The following is a 24,551-nucleotide window of genomic DNA, read 5'->3' on the forward strand; positions in this document are numbered from 1 at the left end:
TGTGTGGTCGTTTTTGAGGACAGGGTGTCTGAACATATTTATGTCATCAGGAGTTTTAATGTCAAATACCCAGACGGGCTTTTCTTTGAAGGTTATTGCTGCTGAGGTTTAGTCACTCTAGTTCTCGGAGGAGGACCGTGCAACAATAAACTTTTCATCATGGTCTCAATAAAGACATGCAGAATTTGCCTATATTATAATTTGGTTTGTTTTATAACTTGATTAATGAGGATAAATGTGTTCATGTCTTTTAGATATGTTGTATATGTTTGAATTTTGTATTTTTTCTGGAGTGTACATGCTTTCTAATTGTGGCCATTTCCTCTCATTTCAGTCACCTGCTCTGTCTGTCGTGATGAGGAGCCTATACCTCCCAGGCCTCGTCCTTCCTTTACTTCCGTTTCGTCACCCTGATGAAGGCCAGGGTGCCGGAACTTGTAGGTGCTTTTTTCCCCTATTTTGATCTTTTCCATGCCTTAGCCATATAAATATTATAAATATTGTTGCACTGGGAACTGAACACTCTGCAACTTAAGATAACACGTGCAAATGTCATCAATTCGATAACACATGCGTGGCAAATAGAAAATAAATAGTATACTGCAAATACTCACAACACAACAGAAGTGTTTCCATGGGAGAAATTCTTAGAGGATTCTTAATTTTTTCACCATTTGCATGTGTTTTCTTACATTGTAGCACGTCGAGCTCCCAGAGCCACCGTAAATAAAGGTTTTTAAAATGTTTCAAAGGTTCAGAGTGTAAGATTTAGGTGACGTAGGATGTATTGGCAGAAAGTGAATATAAAATAATCCTTGTGATGTTTTCAATAGTGTGTTTCATCTAAATTGTACAAATTGTTGTAGTTTTTTTGCCCAAGAAGGGGGATTTATATTTAAATACTTTATATTTATAGGAGCGGGTCCTCTCTACGGAGGCCACCATGTTTTTTGCAGCCGTCCAAACTGGACAAACTAAACACCTTTTGAGTTTTTATGACAACGGAAGGCTGCCACAGGTTTTCTTTCATGTTTGGAAGGGCAGGGTGAGATGAGGGGTGTTCAACTGCAACATGCAACTTCACCAGTAGATGTCATTAAATTCTACGCACTGAACCTTTAAAGCAAGATTGCATTGGTTTATTTCCCTTTTTTTTAAACATTAAAATTGATCTCTCCTGCAACAAAGAGCTACTTGTGGGATTTTTTTTACATATATATTTCCAAACAGATGCACACACTATTTTCTTTTTTGCGTTTCATGAAAATACAGTGTCAGAAAAGATCATCCAAAAGGCATCACATTTAATAAATATCTCTGCTGGGTCTCCTCACAAAAGTACACAGGTCAAGACCCGTTAAATGCCCGTTCTTCACAGCCAGTTATTTCTTTTTTTCTTTTTGGTGCATCCAAGCCTATTTATAGGATCGTACATGTTACATTCTCTTTGTCCACAATCAAATCTGTCGAGAAAAGCTCCTGAGCATCTGCATTTACACACAAAAACACACAATAACACATGGAAATCTAAACATGGCAGGATGACAAAGGTCTTCTATAACTTATGCTTATAAACAAGCACTTTACAAAAAACAACATATTGACTAAGTCACCTGAACTTTCAGTAAGTTGGTAATTTTGCTCCAATGTAAACATATACTGGCTGATAATTCTCGCGATCAAGTCATTTAAGGTCACAGATCACAGATATCAGTCAGAGAAAAGCAGAATAACGTGTAGAAGCAAAATAAATAGTTTTGAATACTGCATGTTACAGTTTGGGTTGAATACTGTTATTGTTTGGCAGACTCATCAGCCTGTCACGTTACTCCTTCCTCAGTTTTGAACAATGGTTAGCATCTAGAGACACGTCTTTTCTCAGTCTCTCTCCTTTGAGGTCAGTCGTCTGTATGCTTGCTTGGCCATCTCACAGGGCAGTTTGGGGGGGGGTCAGTGCTAGTAGTGTGGTACGGCGATGTGCGGTTGGTGGTAGCTGCTGTGGTGAGGAGGGTAGAGGAGGTCCGGGGTCTGAGGGGCCAGGCCGGTGCACAAAGGCTCGTGGCTGCTCAGAACAGACGACAGGTACTTGGCCTCCTCGGTCAGCTGCTTCACCTCCTTCCTCAGGGCGGCATTCTCCTTCTCCAGGTTCTCGCTCTCCTTGAGACACACAGGGTGATAAGAATTGTCAGATCAGATGATATGATGCTGCTAATCTCTTATCAACGAAAGAACAGATCTCTTTAGCATTAGATCCTGTTTCCATACAGGTATTTTTCATGTTTCACAATTTGTTAAAGCGGCAGTTCTTCTGGTTCAGGAAGCGGGGGATTATGGGTAAAATCTATAATTCAATTGTATTTCAGTTCGCGACCATGCAGTCACAGCTTAATGGCTTGGACACAGAATTAATCACTGTGTTTGGCTGCAGAGGGCGCTGTTGCTCAGTCAAAGTAACATAGTGTTGCTTTAATATATTTAACTTTTATATTGATCTCATGTTTCTTCACATAATGAAATAAATGAAAACCAAAGGTGGAAGTTAGTTAAAGCACCAAAAAAAGAATTTTAGGAAGCTGAAGTGTGAAAATGATGTTGCTAATTAGTAAAAGAAAATTCTTCTTTGACATGAAAGTATGAACATGGACTCAACCATAAACTTTAAAACCATGTGCACCTCAAAGCAGCAATTCTAAAAACAAACATTTTGGATGATGTAAGTACAATTTCTGAATCAAGCTTTCTTACTGATCATCTACTTTGAGATAACAAACTAGAGCACACTGCACGTCACTAGTTGATAAAAGCTTTTGTGTGTGTGTGTGTGTGTGGGTGTGTGGGAAGAACAAGGGGAAAATCTTCCACTCGGTTAATATAAAGGTCATCACATCGTGGGCAAGAGATCATAATACCGAGCTGTAGGTCCTTACTGTCACAGAACCTTTGGGCAAACCCCTGTTCCTGCGTCACTTGGCCAAACACAGCCCACTGCTATCAGCGCTTTACAAGAAGTGACTACCTCTTTCTACTCTACTGCCCACGACACCAAATTTCAAGCTCATTTACACAGTAGAGAAGAAAATACTACTGAAGAAACAGGAAATAGGCCACTGTGTCACAAAGAGGGAAACTTTCCTGTTTATCTAGAGAGAGACGATGAAACAAACCACAGAATGTGATATGCGGTCCCCCGTTTTTCTCAGCGACTGCCACCAGGGTTAAAGAGATCGGTAATATACACGAAACGTTCTTCAGGGGAAATATTCTCAGATATTCAAATCAGTTGGACTAAAGGTAGAGACAGTTTGGCTTTTCTTAAATCGTGTCAGTTCATCTGATAAAGTTCAGAGAAACCGCTGCTCTAAAAGCATCATGGAGACACAAGCACAAATCATGTTTCCTTCAACGAGGAAGTCACAAAGCGGGTTAATGTGTGGTCAGAGTGTTGCAATATGGGCTGATATTCACAGCAGGCACAGGTAAAGTATAAAATAATTATAATTGCCAGAGAAAATGTTGAGTTCATAGACCTGCTGCAAAGGTTAGATAACTGGAGATTTGGAATGAAAGTGTGCAGCGTTGAGAGACACCTGCACATCCATACGGTTGGAGGTAGAGCAGACAAAATATTCTTTTTGAAGTTTCATCTCGTCCCAAGTCCAGCAAGTACAAGCTGAAACAACAGACGAGGGGTGACGAAACAAAGCGGCTACCCCCGAACACGCTCCTGTCATCAGAATCAGCAGAACTGTACACCCTCTCTGGTGCTGGACGCTGCTGCAACAGGGAGCGACTGCCCACACGTGCTAATTTATTCCCGAGGCTTCTGCAAACACGCAGAGCAGCGTCCAAGTGTGCGGGCCTGACAGAAGCCGTGACACATCGCCACATGGTCAGGTATAGAATTTTGTAAATATAGTACAAATCCATTCCTGGATGCTTAAAAGCACAGAGCACTGTTTGTTTAGGTCCATATATCGTGGAGATGGGTTGGAAACTGATTTGGCGTGACCTTCATGCTGCGCTAACATCATTGTTTACCTCAACATTATACACAAAAACTCTTTCCCACCTCGTTGTGGGAACCATTGGGTTTCTCTGTGATTTCGTAAGGTCTTGATAGTTCTATGTAAAGTGCCTTGAGATAATGTATGTTGTGATTTGCCGCTATACAAAATTGAAAATTGCATGTTTATATAAATAATATGATTCGTTACTTGAATTAGATTAAAATGCCTGCAGAATAAAAGCTTTTAATGCTATAAATTTAGATTGTGCCCAGAATAATACTCAAAGCACAGAAGCCTTATTTATACTTCAAAACACTGGGCAGTACTTTATTAAGAAACTGTGTTTTTACATTTAATCTCACGTGATCTCACTGCCGTCCTCTAATTCTTTGAGAAGTAGAGGTCAGTGTGAAACTGTTTCGGGGTGTTAGTGTGAGTGAGTGTGCGTCTCTCCTCACCAGATGTAGGCTGTCGGCTTTCTGAGTTTGCCTCATCCTGCTCTTCTGAGCAGCGATCCTGTTCTTCTCCCTCCGCATCACCTTCTTCACGTCGTCTGAGGAGCTCTGACGAAACACAAGCGCTGACAGTTAACGTGTGTGCAGTAGCATCAGACAGTCAAGTGAGTGGGGGTGACAGCTTTAGTGTAATGACAGTTTGACAGATGCTGTGTTTTACATGCACCTAATGTGAAGGGCTGGGACAGGGAGTGCCCTGAGTCATCAGTTAGGTGTAACGCTCACCCTGTTTCAGGTCCTGAACCATCGATCTTCTTGGTATCGTAATAACTAATCCACGCGAAAAACTCTGAGTCACTTGCACATCATTTATCCGCCAATAATCTGCCGTGTTCTGAGCCGCCAATGCATTGCTGCAAATTTAAAAAACAACTGATGCTGCTGGGACTTTGCTCTATCGAAAAATAGCTTTTCATGGTTTTATTTCCAGAATGCTCTTAAGCAAGAAGATGAGTAACAGCGTGCTGGAGACAGGCACGTGTGAATCTGCACAGCCCTCAGGATGATGGGTAGTGCCTCACATGCACAGAAAACATACATGACACACTGCCTGTTCCTGACAGCTCTCACATCAGTCACAGAGTGAGGAACGTGCAAAGACAAAGGAATCCTCCTACTTAGACCAGTGATGAATTCTGCGATTCACAAAAGCCTACACTTGAGGCGAGTCATGCCTCCAGCCCATGTGTGCATGTGAAACACCCAGAGAAGCTGTGAAATGAGCCAGCGAGGACATGAGCTAGTGTCTCTTTGATAGGTCGTGTTGCTGCCCAGCAAATACACAGGAAATCAACTGCGTCCAATCGAAGATTTAGATGTTTAATTCACAGGATTTGTTCGAAATTTTAAATAAAACGTTGTTTACAAAGCATTAACTGTATGACATAAACACACGTGTTAGTGAAAATAGGAGGCAACCAAGTCACAAAGTAAATTTGAAAAGCTCTCTTACCGGTCTGCTTCCAGGTGAAGGGGACTTGTAAGTTGTGTCATTGCTGTCAGAGCCGTGAGCCATAGCCGACCGCAGCGACTGAAACTGTGTGACTCTGTCCACTTCTGCTTTGTGTTTTTGAGTGTGTGTGGTTTGTGTGTGTGTAAGAGAGAGAGAGAGAGCGTGAGAGAGACAGAGAGAGAGAGAGAGAGAGAGAGTCTGTGTAGCAGCACAAGTTGCTGAGAAGAACTTTAAGTTTACCACCTATGAGAAATGACACTCCTTCTTCCCTCTTTTCTTTTCCCTTTCTATTACTCCTCCTCTTTAACTCTCTCTCTCTCTCTCTCTCTCTCTCTCGCTCTCTCTCTCTCTCTCTCTCTCTCTCTCTCTCTCTCTTTCTCTCTCTCTCTCTCTCTCTCTCTCTCTCTCTCTCTCTCTGATGACACACACATACACTGTGAGACTAGCTGTCTGCCCCATTAGCTATATCTGATGTGGTTTCTGGTAATAATCTGGGTAAGTTGCATTAGACTGGAAGTCACATGGTTGGTGGAAAGTTAAAGCATGCATAATGAAATTGTGTAAACTCCACAAAAATAACATATTGAGGCTTTAAGTAACGACACAAATCAATACGGGTGGATATCACTGGCGCAAAGAAAGTTATAAGTTCCCATCCATTGAAGAAGAACGAGATAAAAAAAAACAGCGGAAATTACGTTTCTGTAAATCAAGATATATACTGTGTTGTAATGCCTTTTTAACGTATACGTGTGTGTACCTTTGCTTATGTATATTTGTGAGGACCAATGTATGACCTAACAAAGGGGGGACATGGCTTTCTTAAAATCAACGGTAAAACTAAGGCAAGACTTAACTTCTGTATCTTTGTGTGTGTGTGTGTGTGTGTGTGTGTGTGTGTGTGTGTGTGTGTGTGTGTGTGTGTTCGTCTTTGTCGTCAACATCAATGTGCCCCACCGCCATCCAGTGTGTCCTCTTCTCTTGACCTTGTGTGTTTGTGTGTGTGTACTTACATCCTTGTGAGAAAGTGAGGACATAGCCTCTTTTGATTCGAAGGCAAAACTTAATATCAGATGTCCTGGTTAAGGTTGGGCTAAGGTATGAACTATGGTTAGGTTAAGGTTTGGCATGAATTGGTCAAGGGTTAAGTTCAAGGATCACGTTTTGGTGAGGCTGAATTCAATGAATGGAAGTCAATGCAGATATCTGCATAAACCTGTGTGTTTGACGGGCATCGCGGGCATCCCCTCTTCCTCTTTTTGAGCAGCCACATGTGATGTCATGTTTCGACTAAATCCTCCAGAGACGGTGCATCCCTGCCTTCCACACGGACGACTGCGTTGTGAACTTTTTAACACGTTTCATGGTAATTTCCAGAAGTGCCCCACGCTCCCTTGCTTGTAACATAGCAGCTGCAAAAGGTGAGGCAGGCCTGAGGAAATGCTCAAGGGGCTCCCCAAAAGCCCACCTGTAGAGGTCCCTCATTGACTTTCACTCTACAGTAAATGACTCTCTTGAATCATGGGGAAACTTGCAGAAAATGTACAGTTTGAGGACGTTAAATATTCACTGAATATACACAGTTGTGTAGGAGAGAAATGTACAAGGAGTTTTTGTTGTGGGTTTGATACTGATACTTCAAAATCCAAGAAATCCATTTCAAAATCGACGCACAGCGACTCTAAAGCTGCTCTGCCCTTTACTCGTGTATGATATTCTTGTTTGCCCCCATCACGAGGTGGCATTTGGTGGTGCAAGAACTCGATTTTCTTGTGAGAAAAAAAAAAAAAAGAATCAGGACCAAAACAGCTTTGCTTGGCAGAACAGTCCTCCCACACAAAAACATGTTCTTTCTACCATCACAGGCATTTTGAAGCACTTGGGCAAGGGCAGACATTTCTAATACTTGGCATTTAATGCCATCCAAAAGAGTTGAGTCTGTAAAAAGAAAAAAGACAGAATGAAGAGCAAAGCTGATTAGTCAAATTCTGCTTTAACCCGGGGCGCAGACACAATAGAGGACAAAAATAGAGCTGCAGGAAACAAAAAAACAAGAGTTAGGCTTTGACTTAATGTGTCCCAGTTTGTTTCGAGTTTTCTAAACCTGAAAGATATAATATGTAACAGTTCTTTATTAAAATGATTAAAAACAACTAGACATATGTAATATATTTGGTTGACTTGTGTACATGCATTATTCAAAATGTTTCCAACAATGTACAAACCGAATTTTATTCAAGTAAAAGGGACGTTTAATTTTGTTTGCCTGTGAATTGCATCATATCAACTTTAGCCGTGGCTTTGTCCGTCTCCACTGTAAGTTCTGGGGCAAACGACTTATGACGATGAAAAAACAGACTGCTAGCCAGTTCACCTTTTGGCTGAACCTTTGTTTAACTGTTTGTATAGTTTACTATTATTTCTTCTTCTTCTTCTTCTTCTTCTTCTTATTATTCGCTGGGTAACATGAATAAAACTTTTATACATCACCTCATCCATGATTTTCACCTCGCGCTGTGTCAGGTAGATTTTCATCGGCAGTAGTTGTGAAAACAACGACTCCCATGATCCCACGCTGCTTCACAACGTCATCGAACTCGGACTTGAGAGACCCCTATTGTCCAAAGTTACATACTGTACGTTTAAGTGACTTCGAGGCAGTGGGGTGCTCAGATGCTTGATTTCTATCCTTATTGATCCATAAAGTCTATCAAATGCTGCAATGATTTCAAAGATGTGTAAATATATTTTGTTTTATTTGTCTGTCATTTTGTTTATTTCAGTAAAATACTGCCATGTTTGGGATCTATTCCATCATATCAGCTTTTTAACTCTCTTCATCACTTTAATTCTGGGGATAAACTCATCTCTCAGTAGCAGTGACAGGCTTGATAGTGTGTTATCAAAGAAAATACAGATCAAACGTACATCCTGAAGAACATTCAGTAAAGGTGACAATCGCTAACTGATCTTTAATCAATTTTATTGCTGTCAGGCTTCGTCTTCAGGCGTCGTTTACTTGGAAAAACCCTTGAAGTCTCATTTGTTTAGATAGAAAACAGTGAGGGCTTCTCTCTTGGCCTCTCTCTTGGAAATGAAAGTGGGAGTTTTCCAATAAATTAATGAGGGACAGTGAAGAATTCTGTCGAAGCTGATGCTCGTACAAACACCAACAGTGACACATGTATCGTGAATTTCACCTCAAAACAAAGGCCATTAATGAGTCATGGCAGACGTGTAAAGTCCAGTAAGAAGCTGACTTTTGTTTTTGCATCATAAACAGTATTATGTTGATATGATCTTATATACAACTGAACTATTGGATGACTTTTTAAACTTATTCTTGACCAATATCTGGATATTTGTCTTGGAGCTGAAATAATAATCGTTAGATGCTATAGGCATAGTATCTGATTGACTGAAAATATCAGCTGTAAATATATCCTGTAAATAGCAAGTGTGGCCTCCTGTGAATTTCCCTCCTTGCAAAATAGTCGTATTAAACTCTTTAAGTTAAGTTGTCTTGAATTGTTCTTTGTTTGAAGTTACTTAAACATAACAGACCTTGAAGCCACTGAACTCATTCCAAAATCTTTATATTAATTTAGATATGTATGAATTTGGTCATAGATATGTATGAATTTGGTCATAATTTTTTCAGTCCATAATTCTAGATCGTGACGGAAAGACAATCATGGATCAAGATTTTAATTCCATCAGCTATTGTAATTGACACAGGATTCAGTAAGTCTGATTAAAATGATCACATCTCTAATCCAAGGATGACGGCGTCGACGAGCACATCATCAGTGTATGAAAGTTAAACAAGGGAGGAAGTGACAGTGAGTGATGGGAACCTTACATGTTAAACATCTATACTGGTCTCTAGCACTGGTTTATTATTTGAATGGACATAAACACACACAACTCCTTGTATATCGGCGATGAACAAATGATGATAACAGGTTGTAACTTGGCCACATTGAATCAAATTAAACATTATTATCAAATCACAAATAAAAGTTTCTTTCAGGACATGAGTATAAGTGTAGAGTGGTTGTAGTAGGTGGTGTCCTTCAGGTGGAGGCGCTGTAGCAGCAGCAGAACTGCAGGTTAGTGCAGGTTTAGTTGGAACAAGATGAAGCAGCAGAGATGAAGCTGTTGTGTGATGTAAACATGTGATGTTAGTGTGTGTGTTGTGTGTTGCTGAGTGTAAAAAGACTGAGTCTCGCTGTATTACTCAAGCTGCACTACAGCGTCTATTCACAGGCGCGATCCCACTACTGAGCGGCACGGGGGCTTTGACCTGCTCCGTGTCCGGCCTGGGCCGATGCACCCCTCCTTAGGCGACCTGGAGGTCCCGGGCTCCCCCGGGAGAACCATATCGATACCGAACTTAGTGCGGACACCCGCTCGACATAGTCCGCTGCAGCTCAGAGCTCCTGAGCTCAAACGATCCTCCAGCCTCAGACTCCCGGTAGCTTGGATTACAAGTGCGCGCCACCGCACCCGACGAGGAGATCACACACTCACAGAGCTTTGAAGGGGACTGACGTCACGTCATTACGGAGCACTGCTGCGGCCTCTAGTGGTGGGAAATAAAACTGCAGCTGTAGTTCGGAAGACGATCGATCACTGACAAAGAGACACCATGTTATTGATCCATTCTGATCATAGATCAGCAGATTCATCTTGTTTGTTCTGATCAAACACTGATGTAAATTTAAAAGTCACTCAAGGTGAACAAGAGTCACAACTACAAACAAACAAAACAATACAAATACATGTTTATGGATCAGTTGTTCAAATCCAGGATAGTTTCCATCACATTCATCAACTGAGGTTGATTTGTTCTTCAACTGACTGTGAACATTACACAACACGAACACATAAACACACAGACAGACAAACTTCATTGACACTAAAACCTGAAATAATAACAAAGTTTTAATATGATAATCAAAAACGCATTATCAGATGAAATATTTACTTCTTAGAAATAAGCAATAATATTAATAATAATATTCTAAAACTCTGTAATCTGTCAAGATAAGATTTAGACTACTGAATAGGAGACATAAAAAGCCACTGGTTATAACATAGCCACCCATCTAACATTTACTAATATTTTTATTTGATTGACCAACAAAGAACCGTATGGCAAATCCAGTGAGGAATATTTTTGCCTTAATAGAAAACAACAACAGTGAAATAATCATTCAACCTCTAAGATTGAGTCATGTATGTGGACATATGAAGTCAAGTTATCACAATGGTCCTGTGTGTTTTCAAATTCCTTTAAATCAACAATGGACAGAAAACTTGTAATGGAAGAAACAAAACACTGTAGTATTTTCCTAATAAAATCCAGGAGATTTTATTACCTAAGACTTTGTAAGTGATAAACCTAATGCCTGAGTTTGATCAATCTCTATTCAGTCTGCTCCAGATTTGTGTTTGATTATTGATTGTTTTGTGTTATAAGTTTACAGTTCACTCAGACTTTCTAATAACTAAAAGTAGTTCACATGAGTCACGTGGGTGATCAGGTAAACGACTCAGAGGACAGTATCGTCAACATTACAGAGATCACAGAGCTCATAGCTGACTGCAGTTAGTGCCAAACAAGTACATACAATGACGACAGACTGACACAATATCATCACTGACACCGATTGAGGTGAATAGAATAGTGTGTTCATGATTAACTCAACAGGAAGCGGTTTAAGAGTTTAATCTGTATATTTATAGTTTGTCTCCCCCTGTAGGACATAAGTATAACTGTAGAGAGGAGTGTAAAAAGACTGCAGCGGGTCACGGCAGCACCCGCTCCTCGTTGAGGGCAGTAACTGCAGAACGATACGTTTTGTCGCTCGTCGCTTTAGACAAAAAAAGTCGCCAAGAGGATTTGGAAAGTCGCCAGATTTAGCGAGAAAGTCGCCAAGTTGGCAACACTGCTCACACACTCAGAGATTTGAATGGGACTGACGTCACGTCATCACGGAGCACTGCAGCGGCCTCTCGGGGCGCGAAATAAAACTGCAGCTGCATTTAGGAAGATGATCGATTACTGATAAAGAGACACCATGTTATTGATCCAATCTGATCATAAATGAGCAGATTGATCTTGTTTGTTCTGATCAAACACTGATGAAACTTTAAAAGTCACTCAAGATGAAAAGAATCACAACCATTAACAAACAAAAAAATAAATGTTTATGGATCAGTTGTTCAAATCCAGGATATTTTCCATCACCTTCTTTAGCTGAGGTTGATTTGTTCTTCAACTAACTGTAGACATTACCCAACATAAACCTGAAATAATAACAAAGTACTAATATGAGAATCAAAAACTATAACATCAGAGGAAGAGGGACTGCTTTGAGTCCACTGACTGGAGTGTTCTGCATCAACCACACAGCGAGGACATAGAGGGGGTCACACACTGCATTACTGATTGCCTGAACGTCTGCATTAAAGTTGTTGTTCCCACCAAAACTGTGCATTGCTTCCTCAACAACAAGCCCTGGATTACCAGTAACATCAGAGACCTTCTTAACAAGAAAAAGATGGAGACAGGGCAGAGCTGAAGTGCATTCAGAGGGAACTCAAGGTCTGAGAGAGGTAAAGAAGTCTTACAGGAGAAAAGTGGAAAAGAATCTGCAGGACAACAACATGAAGGGGGTCTGGGAGGATATGACAACCATCACGGGGTGCAAAAAGAAGAACAGCAGCACATTAGATGGAGATGTTGTGAGAGCAAACCCGTTCAACCACTTCTTCAACAAGTTTGATAGCCCTGCCGCTCCTCCTGCTGCTATAAGGAACATCCCAGTAAGCTGAATAACTTCCGACCAGTTGCAGTAACATCTCACATTATGAAGACCTTGGAGCTACTTTTGCTCGATCTCCTTCGACCCCAGGTCCGCCACGCAGTCGACCCACTGCAGTTTGCTTACCAGGAGAAAGTGGGTGTGGAAGACGCCATTATCTTTCTGCTAGAGAGGGCCTACTCTTACATGGACAAAGGGAGCGGCGCTGTAAGGATTAGTTTTTTTTAATTTTTCCAGCACCTTCAATACAATCCAGCCCCTCCTACTGAGAGACAAGCTGACAGAGATGAGGGTGGACTCACACCTGCTAGCCTGGATTACTGACTGACCACCTCACAGGGAGACCACAGCATGTCAATCTGAGGGACTGCATCTCTGAGACTGTGGTCAGTACCTGCGTACCGCAGGGGACTGTACTGTCTCCTGTCTTGTTGACCCTCGACACCTCAGAGTTAAAAAACAGACGAATCCGAGTCAAACAATCACATGACATGTAACTGGACATTTTTAAACAAGCTTAAATTAATAAACTACTTTCCAGAAAATCCAACTCTGAAAGTATAGTTTATAATTGTAGTGTTGTGGGAGCAGACTGCAGATCAGTCACATCAGTTCAACTGTTTACACATCACATAGTCAGGAAGGAGTTAACTCTGGTCAAACATGAAAATGCTGCAAACAGTTATTGGTCAATCAATGATAAAAACATCTACTATAATTAGTGGAGGCCTCTGTGTGTGTGTGTGTTGCTGCATTAAATACCTGAAACACTGATAGAGGTGAATTGAGAATTGTGTTTATGGGGAACCTGTTTAATCTGTGTCGTTGTAGTTTGACATGAGTATATGTGTAGAGAGATGTTGTTGTAGTAGGTGGTGTCCTCCAGGTGGAGGCACTGTAGCACCATCAGAACTGCAGGTTAGTGCAGGTTTAGTTGGAACAAGAAGATGAAGCAGCAGAGATGAAGCTGTTGTGTGATGTAAACATGTGATGTCAGTGTGTGTGTTGTGTGTTGCTGAGTGTAAAAAGACTGAGTCTCGTTGTATTACTCAAGCTGCACTACAGCGTCTATTCACAGGCGCGATCCCACTACTGAGCGGCACGGGGGCTTTGACCTGCTCCGTGTCCGGCCTGGGCCGATGCACCCCTCCTTAGGCGACCTGGAGGTCCCGGGCTCCCCCGGGAGAACCATATCGATACCGAACTTAGTGCGGACACCCGCTCGACATAGTCCGCTGCAGCTCAGAGCTCCTGAGCTCAAACGATCCTCCAGCCTCAGACTCCCGGTAGCTTGGATTACAGGCGCGCGCCACCGCACCCGACGAGGAGATCACACACTCACAGAGCTTTGAAGGGGACTGACGTCACGTCATCATGGAGCACTGCGGTGGGCTCTAGTGGCGGAAATGATACTGCTGCTAAAGTGAAGAAGATGATTGATCACTGATAGATACTTTTTTCTAACATGATCCTGGTGATTTTAAAACCTTTGAATTTGTAAACTCACCTTTCATTTTTAACTGAAATATACGAATCCGAGTCAAACAATCACATGACATGTAACTCTGGACACTTTGAAACAAGCTTAAATGAATAAACTACTTTCCTGAAAATCAAATTCTAAAGTATAGTTTATAATTGTAGTGTTGTGGGAGCAGACTGCAGATCAGTCACATCAGTTCAACTGTTTTCACATCACACAGTCAGGAATGATTTAACTCTGGGACAACATCGAAATCCTGCAAATACTTGTTGATCAATAAATCACAAAAACATCTACTATAATTAGTGGAGGCCTCAGTGTGTGTGTGTGTGTGTTCTTTTATTTGAACAGCTGCTGCTTTAAATATCTTTAAAGGTATGTGGCACCCAAAAATGCAAATTCACTTACTATCTACTTACCACTATACCGATGGAGGGGTGGGGGAAGTGTTTGAGTCCACAAAACACTTTTGCAGTTTCAGGGGTAAACAGCGTTGCAGCCAAATCCAAAACAATTGAAGTAACTGGTGACCACTTCTTCAAACAGAAAAAAACAACAGAAAAAGACACAAAATGCCCCCATACTGCTCCTGTGGTGTCATCCAAGTGTCCGGAAGCCATGACAGGCAAACTCGACTCGAAATGGCTTCATTTACACCAAGTTGTACGCCTAAATGTCTGCATTGATCCATGTGCGAACACGGCTCCAGAGAACGATATCAGAGGACATTTAGACTAAAAACATGTTTCAAGTTGAATTTGAATGTCGGGGCTGACGGACCCTTTAACACTGATACAGGTGAATGGAAAAGTGTGTTCACGAGTAACTGAACAGAAATTTGTTCAATGTATGTAGTTTTAGTTTGTCTCCCCATGCAGTATAAGTATAAAGAGTAGTTGCTGTAGTAGGTGGTGTCCTCCAGGTGGAGGCGCTGTAGCACCATCAGAACTGCAGGTTAGTGCAGGTTTAGTTGGAACAAGAAGATGAAGCAGCAGAGATGAAGCTGTTGTGTGATGTAAACATGTGATGTTAGTGTGTGTGTTGTGTGTTGCTGAGTGTAAAAAGACTGAGTCTCGCTGTATTACTCAAGCTGCACTACAGCGTCTATTCACAGGCGCGATCCCACTACTGAGCGGCACGGGGGCTTTGACCTGCTCCGTGTCCGGCCTGGGCCGATGCACCCCTCCTTAGGCGACCTGGAGGTCCCGGGCTCCCCCGGGAGAACCATATCGATACCGAACTTAGTGCGGACACCCGCTCGACATAGTCCGCTGCAGCTCAGAGCTCCTGAGCTCAAACGATCCTCCAGCCTCAGACTCCCGGTAGCTTGGATTACAGGCGCGCGCCACCGCACCCGACGAGGAGATCACACACTCACAGAGCTTTGAAGGGGACTGACGTCACGTCATCGCGGGGCACTGCAGCGGCCTCTAGTGGCGGGAAATAAAACTACAGCAACTGCAGTGAGGAAGATGATCGATCACTGATCGACATATTTGAGTTGAGGGGAACTGCAACAACCATGATCATAAACACGAATCAATGGTTCTACTCTTGCACTGTTTTATACACCTTGCTGTCCAAAAGACACAGTTAACATTAATAAATTGTGATGGTTTAACGGTGATTTTGAGCAACATCTGTTCTAATCCTTTTTTTTTTCAAATACACTTACATGTACTGTACCACTATTTAAAATATTTGTATTGTCAGTATCTTCATTAGTATATACTTCTTGGTAGTGACATTTGTAGTAGTTTTGGGGACTTGACTTTCATCTCACTGCAGTGAACTCATTCTTGACTCATTTTGAACTTTTATTATTCTCATGCTCTTGTGTTTGACTGTTTTGTTTGCTACTGGATGCCTACATTTCCCTCGGGATCAATAAAGTATGTATGTATGTATCTATCTTTAATTTTACATTTTAGAAGAATGAATCAATGACAGAATACAACTGCAGTGTTTCAGGTCTCATAATCTCTTACAAAGCATAACTGGATGTGTTGACAGATTAAAAAACAAATGACTTCACAGTTTAAGTCACTTGGACAGTATATTCATTCAAATAGTTTCATCAGTGCAGTAGGTTCTCTTATGGTTTCTCAGTGGGCAACACCTGCTTTATCTTTTCAATGGGGAAAGTAAATAAAATCTTTGAGCTGACTCGAAGAAAATATATCACACAAGCAGCTTTTAAATTTGATTTTAGATCGAAAATTCATTGAATTTTATGTTTGTGCTTTATCATCTGCTATTTCAACTAGTAATACTAATAATAACCATAATAAAAGATCATCTGTCAGTGGTGAACCTCCCTTTGAACCAAACTTGTATGATCATTAGACAAATGACACAAGATAAATATTCAGTGTGGAGCAATTTAATGTTTTTAGATCATCAGCAAAAATCTGACTGGTCATCTTACAAAACACTTTCTTACAAACAAGTTCAAACAATCCAATAAAATAAGATAAAACAAAACGAAACAAGGCCAAGAGAGAGCAACAAGAATGATGAGTCATAGACACAGATCATCTTCCACAGCTTCATATCTTCCTGATCATGGGTTAGGGTTAGGGTTCTGCCCGACTTAATTAGCTGCGAGGGAGAGAAAGACAGAAAACTTTTAGTGGTGCATCAAAATATGAATGACTACTTTTATTACTGTAATTCTATACTTGAATAATAAGGCATTACAATTTGCATGAGAAATTTTACATGACTTACGTCAGTTTCCTTGTTTTAAATAATTCATTGGTTGAAACCTTATACGTTAGCTGAGCTTAATACTTTGGACGGAATTCCATGATGCAGAAGAATTTATACTGATCTAAACTACAAGCTCCGGCCATATGGACTTATACAAAGCGAGTTTAACCTGCTCTGTGCTTTTGTCCACTTCAGGGCGTGTCTTGGAGGCACAGATGTGTTCGGGTGGTAGAAGGTACATCCAACTCGTTTACACTTGGCTGCAAAGCGGCAAGGCTGCAGGAAAGAGTGAGAAAATTCAGAATTGCTAAGAATTGAAACATCCATTTATTTATTTTTAAATATAAACAACTGCACTTAGGAATGCTTTACCTTGGGATGATAAAACGGGCAGTCCATCTTCTTGCAGTCTGGGAAGAAGCGACACACGCTCGTGGTTTGCACTGGCTGCACAGCTGGGAACACACACACACAGTCCAGTTAGAGAAGCAGCCGGACGTTCTACAAACTGCATGTGACTGCAAAACTAAAGCTAACATCTGATTTATAATGGTGCCTGGTGGTGACATAATGAAAGTTTGAGTACCTGGCTTTGGCGGAGGAGCAGCTTGGCCTCTGCGGCTCACATGAGTGAAGGGACAGTCTGGCTTTGTGCACCTGCCATCGTATTTACAATTAGGGTGGACGAAGAGGCATTTTTCCCCAAACCTGCAGCTGGGAAACGTTCTTCAGGGACAAAAAGAGACAAAAAAACCCCCATGAAGAATGAGTCAGAATGAGAAGGGAAAAAAGCCAATTATCACCTTTTCAGATTATTAACAGGATCACTCACTTGCACTGTGTTGTCGGGTGATGGTACGGACACTCATCTCCACTTTTACACACCGGCCAGAACTTGCAACGCTCCGGGACTTTCTGTTTCTTTAAAGGGACAGCATCCTCGTCCACCATCTCAACCTCCATCACATCATCTATCAAAAGAAGAAGTGTTTTGAAAAGTGCAATTCAAATTAAGTCTCTCATAATCATTGGATTGCCATATAAAAATACATTTATATTTCCAACAAGACCACACACCCTCTGATGTGGTGATCACTCCTTGTAGTCTGTGAAGGATGCTGACTTTAGGCTCCCTGTTGACGTGGATGGTCGCCTCAGTGACTTTTTTGGGAGGATTCCCTTCATCCATTTCCATTTCACAGTCTGCTAGATTCCCCAGCGGACTTGGTACTCCGTCTAAGGTCACAATGAATTTAGGGCTGGAGGAGTCACCCCTCTCCTTACTAAAATAAAAGAGAGGACAAAATAAAATATCTGACAATTCAGACAGATTTTGGTAGCATACTCTAATGCGTGTTTGTGTGTGTGTGTGTGTGTACCTGGCCTGGACAGTGCGTGGTAAAGCAGAATGCACTTCCCCTTTGACCGGAAGATGCTGCAGAGTTGTGGTCTGAGATTCTTCCAGTTTAGGTCGACTCATTATGAAGGAGCGAGTATCGAATGGCTTTGCATCACTGCCGGCAGCCACCTCCACACCTAGAGGCACTGCACAAAATGCAGACACAACACAGTGTAATGCATCACTGGAGAAAATCCATTAGAATATGTCCTGAGACATTAATTATTAACAACTACTTTTAAATGTTCTAATTTGAGTTAAAAATGATAAGAAACTGTTATGGCAGCCCTTTTGCAAAAAAAAAATAAAACTCACCGTAGTGGCTCTGCTCTCTTGCAACATTGGTCTGTGCCAAGTCCAGCTGGAGGCGTGAAGCTAAAGATCTTGTTGGAACTGGAGGGAAAATGTTTCAGGAAAAAAGATAAAACAGCACAAAAAATAAGAATAAGACCAGATGTTGCTCAAAATCACCATAAAACCATCACAATTTATCAAAGTTAACTGTGTCCTTTGGACAAGGTGTATAAAGCTGTGCTCACTAAACAGCACCCAGTATGTCTACCTGGTGTTCTTGAAGGAGGCAGCGCAGCAGAGGAGTAGGTTGGCACCCTGGGAGCAACACTGTGGAGGTGATCCTGAACCAGCTGGATGGCTGCCGACATCTCCTCGCTGCTGGCCAAGCGGGTGCGAGGCGCCACAGGAACAGTTTGCCTCTGTGGTACTGTGTGGGAGGAGAAAGGTCAATGTCAGGAAGCGGTAATGACAACTGAGATAAACGGCCGGGACACACAATGTTCCTGACCAGGTGTCTGGCAGTGGGGGACGTACTTGTGGGGTAGGCTGTGGTTTTAGTGATGGAGTCTTGGGCCTCAGAGATGGCCTTCAGTATCAGATTCCTGTTGGCTTGCTTGCCAGGAGGGAGAGTGGGTCTGAAATAACAGTGAAGAATGTGAAGCACATGAGTGAAGAAAGCAGGATAGTGTTGGAGCACAGAAAGGTTATGATCACCTCAAGAAAAACAGGTACACATCTACTGCAGTGTAAAATAACATCAGCTTCACGGATTCCAACCAGATGCAAGTCCCAAGGATATATCAAATTTACGAAATCACCATGCTTGGTTGATTTAGTTATATAGTGCAGACCAAATACAGTTGAGAATCATACTTGCGCTCTGGTTTGGAGGGCAGAGACACTCTACTGGACATGCCTCTTCCTCCGTAGCTTGGCTCCTCCTCCTCCACATCATCATCATCATCATCACTGTCCTCATCTGCTGCTCTGTTCACTCGCACCACTGAACTCGCCACTGGCGCCTTACGCTTCCGTGACAACTCCTCCTGCTGAACAACCAATAATAATATGAATCTTTGCCGAACACCTGTCTGAAATTTTCTAAAAAGAAAGGGAAAATATCTGAGTGAAGACGGCTGACTATGCTCTGACTGAATCACATACCTTACTGGATCTGGAGGATCTGCTGCTTCTGCTGTCCTGCTGCCTGCTGTGAGAGGATCCTTCTGAGGACCTAAATGTGTCTGCAGAGCTAACTAATGAAAATTTGCTGTGACCCGCTCTGTAGATTTCAGCTGTTGGTCTACTAGCTGCACCACGTGTCCGACCATGGTTGGAGCCTATTTCTACGGGGTCGTCAGCAATGAGGTCATCATCCATCTCCGGTTTGATATCGATAACGGCCTCCGAGGGGACCGGCTCGATGAGGGGTTTAACAGCGGAGGTAAGTCGAGAAGAAGTCCTCTCCAAGGCCCCCCTCCTAAACACAAACAGATACATGTTAGTAGTTTTCATTGACAAAATCTGCCGTGTAGGCCAAGCATGAAAACAAACACATCCTAGCTTTGATAAATTCACATTTAGCACCTGCTTTCGTGGGCAGAACTCGATACACTTGCTTCCGTCCTATCCGAGTGAGAGCTGGACACTGTCAAGAACTTCAGCTCATCCGTCCTAAGGTCTTCGCTTACAAATAACTGGCTCTTCCCAGCCACAGAGCTGCCATCGGACTGGAGCGATGGAGGCTCTACAACAAACATGCAGGCAATCAGGAGTAGAAAACATGAGTAACAGGGAACATCCAAGGCCACATATTCTCATACAAGAGGCTCCGTTCAGACCCGATATATACATCAGCCCTGAGAGATCCGATAACAATTGGGCAGCGGTGAGTTCGTCGGTTATTAAAATATGTCCTGAATGTGCCTACTTTGATCATTTGCGATGGGATCTCACGGCCCTGCTCTATATGCAAATAATCATGTACGTCGTCTGTGTCTGCGACGATGAAGTTACATTGTTTTCACTCAGGCAGAGCATAGAGATGTGTCCAATGCCATGGTGTGTGTGTGTGAAGTGGAGTCAGGAGGGGGCTGAATGAGTCAATGCTGAGTGTAGAACTACTATGAAAAAATATGTATGTGGTTATCAGTGTTTTTATTCTGGCCGCGAGCATAAAAATATGTTTGTTTTGATTGTGAAAGAGGAAGTCAGCTGAGCAGGTGATCCTTTATATGAGGGCAAGAACACATTTGCAACCCCAAAGTGAAAAGACTGTGGCCCACGTGCATCCATCTCCGAATGTGGTCTGAGTGATCGGATCTCGAGATGCATTGAGGACACATCTGGATGCGTTCAGACCTGAACTCAGCACTTGTGATGAGTTCACTCAGGGTGGATGCCAATGCCTCAACAGGATTATAGATATGTTTCCCTTTAGCAAATCTTGAATGCGTCAAACAGAGACTGACTTACCGACTGCAACTGATCGCAATTTCTCCAGAACGCCGTGCAGCCTGAAAGAAACCAACAAGTCCATGACATGGCAAAAGATAGAGCATAACTTGGTACAAAGAAGTGCATGCTCTTCGTAAATAAAACGCGGAAGTGTCTGTGATCGTTACCAGGCTGTGAACTTAATCGTGTTGTTCCCAAGGAAAAGGGAGAGATCGTCAGCCATCTGCTCAGAGGTCTTCTTGTTTGCCACCATCACCATGATGTAGTCAGGAAGCTCTTCGTCTGAATGAGTGAAGACAACAAACTCATGAAGCATGAAACCACGCGGCTGTGGACTCCGACAGCAACACACACACACACACACACACACACACACGTTGTTCACTTACCAATATATGCACCGAGCTCTTGAAGCTTCCCCTTGATGGCAGCCTGCAAAAGACGGGGAGAGACTTTACAGGGCAGAATCACTACGTTGTGAGAGTTACGTAGGTTACAGCGAGTCCTGTAACGTCACGGGACTTTATTAATAATAATGACAAAAGCTGCTGGCACGTGTGCACAGCTCCACTCGGACTTAACTGAGGTGTTTCGAAACCTGTTTTGCTCGACCTCGTTACCATTCCGCTCGACCCACACGCTAAGCTAGCATGCTAACGTTAGCAGCGAGCCGCAGTGGAAGGCTAACGTTCCAAAGCACCAGTGCGTCCGCGTCAAATAACTCACGCGCACTCCACTGTGGTACTCACTCTTATCTTCTTGCTGATCTCGGTCCCGATTTCCATGTTTGTCCTTTTATTCAAGCCAAAAAGTCATAAAAACGAGGAACTGTTTTCTTTCAACTGCACCGCTTCTAGCTAGGAAGGAGTGTGACGTCGAACAACGTGACTAATGATGGCAGCCGAAGAGGGACAAAACTCAAACCAACGAATTGTATTAAATGTGCGGGGAAGGGTTAAAACCTAACCCTTTCAATTCAATAGTTTTGTGTGGATTTGAAATGTATAGAAAATATAAATGAACACTTGGTTAAATAAATACATGATTGAAGTTTGAAAGAGTTCTTTTTATATTTAAATATATACATTTATATTTTCATCATTAATTGATATTAAAAAAGGAAGAGTAAATACATAATATAAATAAAATATAAAACGTAGTTAATTTACATAATGTAATACATGAACAGGTCAAATATAGAAAAGTGTTAACGTGTTTATTCAAACCTACATCTACAGCACCACCAGGACTGTCTTATAGCAATTCACTTGGTTTGTATGTCTCTGCTTTAATATAAAAAGTGGAATCACTCTGGAATCAATTTAATAATAAACTAAATATACATACTGTGGGATTTTATCAGAGTGATGTGACTGAATCAATCTGTGACATCAACGACGATGCTGATTTATGATCAGATTGGATCAATAACATGGTGTCTCTTTATCAGTGATCGATCACCTTCCTCACTGCAGTTGCTGCAGTTTTATTTCCCACCACCAGAGGGCGCATCAGTGCTCCGTAATGACGTGACGTCAGTCTCATTCAAAACTGTGTGAGTGTGTGATCTCCTCGTCGGGTGCGGTGGCGCGCGCCTGTAATCCAAGCTACCGGGAGTCTGAGACTGGAGGATCGTTTGAGCTCAGGAGCTCTGAGCTGCAGCGGACTATGTCGAGCGGGTGTCCGCACTAAGTTCGGTATCGATATGGTTCTCCCGGGGGAGCCCGGGACCTCCAGGTCGCCTAAGGAGGGGTGCATCGGCCCAGGCCGGACACGGAGCAGGTCAAAGCCCCCGTGCCGCTCAGTAGTGGGATCGCGCCTGTGAATAGACGCTGTAGTGCAGCTTGAGTAATACAGCGAGACTCAGTCTTTTTACACTCAGCAACACACAACACACACACTAACATCACATGTTTACATCACACAACAGCTTCATCTCTGCTGCTTCATCTTATTGTTCCAACTAAACCTGCACTAACCTGCAGTTCTGCTGCTGCAACAGCGCCTCCGCCTGGAGGATACCACCTACTACAGCAACTACTCTTTATACTTATACTGCATGGGGAGACAAACTAAAACTACATACATTGAACAGATTTCTGTTCAGTTACTCATCAACACACTTTTCCATTCACCTGTATCAGTGTTAAAGGGTCCGTCAGCCCCGACATTCAAATTCAACTTGAAACATGTTTTTAGTCTAAATGTCCTCTGATATCGTTCTCTGGAGCCGTGTTCGCACATGGATCAATGCGGACAATTAGGGCTAAAACTTGGTGTAAATGAAGCCATTTTGAGTCGAGTTTGCCTGTCATGGCTTACGGACACTTGGATGACACCACAGGAGCAGTATGGGGGCATTTTGTGTCTTTTTCTGTTGTTTTTTTACGTTTGAAGAAGTGGTCACCAGTTACTTCAATTGTTTTAGATTTGGCTGCAACACTGTTTACCCCTGAAACTCCAAAAGTGTTTTGTGGACTCAAACACTTCCCCCACCCCTCCATTGGTATATTGGTAAGTAGATAGTAAGTGAATATGCATTTTTGGGTGCCACATACCTTTAAAGATATTTAAAGCAGCAGCTGTTCAAATAAAAGAACACACACACACACACACACACACTGAGGCCTCCACTAATTATAGTAGATGTTTTTGTGATTTATTGATCAAGTATTTGCAGGATTTCGATGTTGTACCAGAGTTAAATCATTCCTGACTGTGTGATGTGAAAACAGTTGAACTGATGTGATTGATCTGCAGTCTGCTCCCACAACACTACAATTATAAACTATACTTTAGAGTTTGATTTTCAGAAAAGTAGTCTTTTCATTTAAGCTTGTTTCAAAATGTCCAGAGTTACATGTCATGTGATTGTTTGACTCTGATTCGTATATTTCAGTTAAAAATTAAAGGGGAGTTTACAAATTCAAAGTTTTAAAAATCACCAGGATCATGTTAGAAAAATGTCTCTTTATCAGTGATCGATCATCTTCTTCACTTTAGCAGCAGTATTATTTCCGCCACTAGAGGCCGCTGCAGTGTGATGACGTGACGTCAGTCCCCTTCAAAGCTCTGTGAGTGTGTGATCTCCACGTCGGGTGCGGTGGCGCGCGCCTGTAATCCAAGCTACCGGGAGTCTGAGGCTGGAGGATCGTTTGAGCTCAGGAGCTCTGAGCTGCAGCGGACTATGTCGAGCGGGTGTCCGCACTAAGTTCGGTATCGATATGGTTCTCCCGGGGGAGCCCGGGACCTCCAGGTCGCCTAAGGAGGGGTGCATCGGCCCAGGCCGGAGACGGAGCAGGTCAAAGCCCCCGTGCCGCTCAGTAGTGGGATCGCGCCTGTGAATAGACGCTGTAGTGCAGCTTGAGTAATACAACGAGACTCAGTCTTTTTACACTCAGCAACACACACACACTGACATCACATGTTTACATCACACAACAGACATCACACTCTGCTACTTCATCTTCTTGTTCCAACTAAACCTGCACTAACCTGCAGTTCTGCTGCTGCTACAGCGCCTCCACCTGGAGGATACCACCTACTACAACAACCTCTCTCTACACTTTTACTCATGTCCTACAGGGGGAGACAAACTATAACTACATACATTGAATAGATTCCTGTTCAGTTTCTCAAATACAATTTTCGTGTTAGTATTTCTGTGCAATGACAATAAATTTGACCCGAGAAAGGAAGAGAAGTGAAATCAGTTGAAGAAACTTTTGTCAGATTTCTCGATGGGCAGATAGGAAGCAAACAAAAGTAAAAGTGTTATTTTAAATCTGAAGGCTGTGCCCACAAGATGGCGTATGAGACTGATAATAATGCAACACTAATTATTTCTCTCCACTAGGACATGATTTACAGTATTTCAATAATGGATTCAATAAACAATG

General features: G+C 42.3%; 2 protein-coding genes across 4 annotated transcripts; both read right to left on the reverse strand.

The window, feature by feature from the left end:
- Positions 1 to 1,284: 1,284 nt before the first annotated feature.
- On the reverse strand, positions 1,285 to 5,645 carry batf (basic leucine zipper transcription factor, ATF-like). The gene is made up of 3 exons (XM_034579731.1): positions 5,475 to 5,645; positions 4,466 to 4,570; positions 1,285 to 2,157 (listed from the first exon to the last, which is right to left on the reverse strand). The coding sequence occupies exons 1-3, from the start codon at positions 5,535 to 5,537 to the stop codon at positions 1,957 to 1,959; spliced, it is 369 nt and encodes a 122-aa protein (XP_034435622.1). The 5' UTR covers positions 5,538 to 5,645; the 3' UTR covers positions 1,285 to 1,956.
- A 10,512-nt stretch (positions 5,646 to 16,157) lies between these two features.
- Positions 16,158 to 21,565, reverse strand: zc3h14 (zinc finger CCCH-type containing 14). 3 transcript variants are annotated; one of them, XM_034579726.1, is made up of 17 exons: positions 21,402 to 21,565; positions 21,042 to 21,084; positions 20,820 to 20,934; positions 20,671 to 20,711; positions 19,783 to 19,942; positions 19,360 to 19,675; positions 19,069 to 19,244; positions 18,730 to 18,830; positions 18,464 to 18,622; positions 18,217 to 18,294; positions 17,882 to 18,047; positions 17,580 to 17,785; positions 17,335 to 17,473; positions 17,089 to 17,228; positions 16,875 to 16,957; positions 16,672 to 16,778; positions 16,158 to 16,391 (listed from the first exon to the last, which is right to left on the reverse strand). In XM_034579726.1, exons 1-17 carry the CDS (start codon positions 21,435 to 21,437, stop codon positions 16,388 to 16,390), a joined length of 2,070 nt encoding a protein of 689 aa, XP_034435617.1. In that variant the 5' UTR covers positions 21,438 to 21,565; the 3' UTR covers positions 16,158 to 16,387. The 3 variants fall into 3 exon arrangements, with proteins under 3 accessions (XP_034435617.1, XP_034435618.1, XP_034435619.1); XM_034579727.1 differs by having other exon boundaries at positions 19,069 to 19,241; positions 21,402 to 21,556; XM_034579728.1 differs by having other exon boundaries at positions 16,875 to 16,954; positions 21,402 to 21,556.
- Positions 21,566 to 24,551: the final 2,986 nt, after the last annotated feature.

This window comes from Hippoglossus hippoglossus, chromosome 24 (assembly GCF_009819705.1).
Source record: "Hippoglossus hippoglossus isolate fHipHip1 chromosome 24, fHipHip1.pri, whole genome shotgun sequence".
NCBI lineage: Eukaryota > Metazoa > Chordata > Actinopteri > Pleuronectiformes > Pleuronectidae > Hippoglossus > Hippoglossus hippoglossus.

Coding starts and splice junctions, on each gene's coding strand:
- batf (XM_034579731.1), bottom strand. CDS start 5,537: ATGGCTCACGGCTCTGACAGCAATGACACAACTTACAAGTCCCCTTCA. Junction 4,571..5,474: donor CTTCACCTGGAAGCAGACCG/GTAAGAGAGCTT, acceptor GTGTTTCGTCAG/AGCTCCTCAGACGACGTGAA. Junction 2,158..4,465: donor AAGCCGACAGCCTACATCTG/GTGAGGAGAGAC, acceptor GTGTGTCTCAAG/GAGAGCGAGAACCTGGAGAA.
- zc3h14 (XM_034579726.1), bottom strand. CDS start 21,437: ATGGAAATCGGGACCGAGATCAGCAAGAAGATAAGA. Junction 20,712..20,819: donor ACGATTAAGTTCACAGCCTG/GTAACGATCACA, acceptor GGTTTCTTTCAG/GCTGCACGGCGTTCTGGAGA. Junction 18,295..18,463: donor GCCTCCTTCAAGAACACCAG/GTAGACATACTG, acceptor TTTTCCCTCCAG/TTCCAACAAGATCTTTAGCT.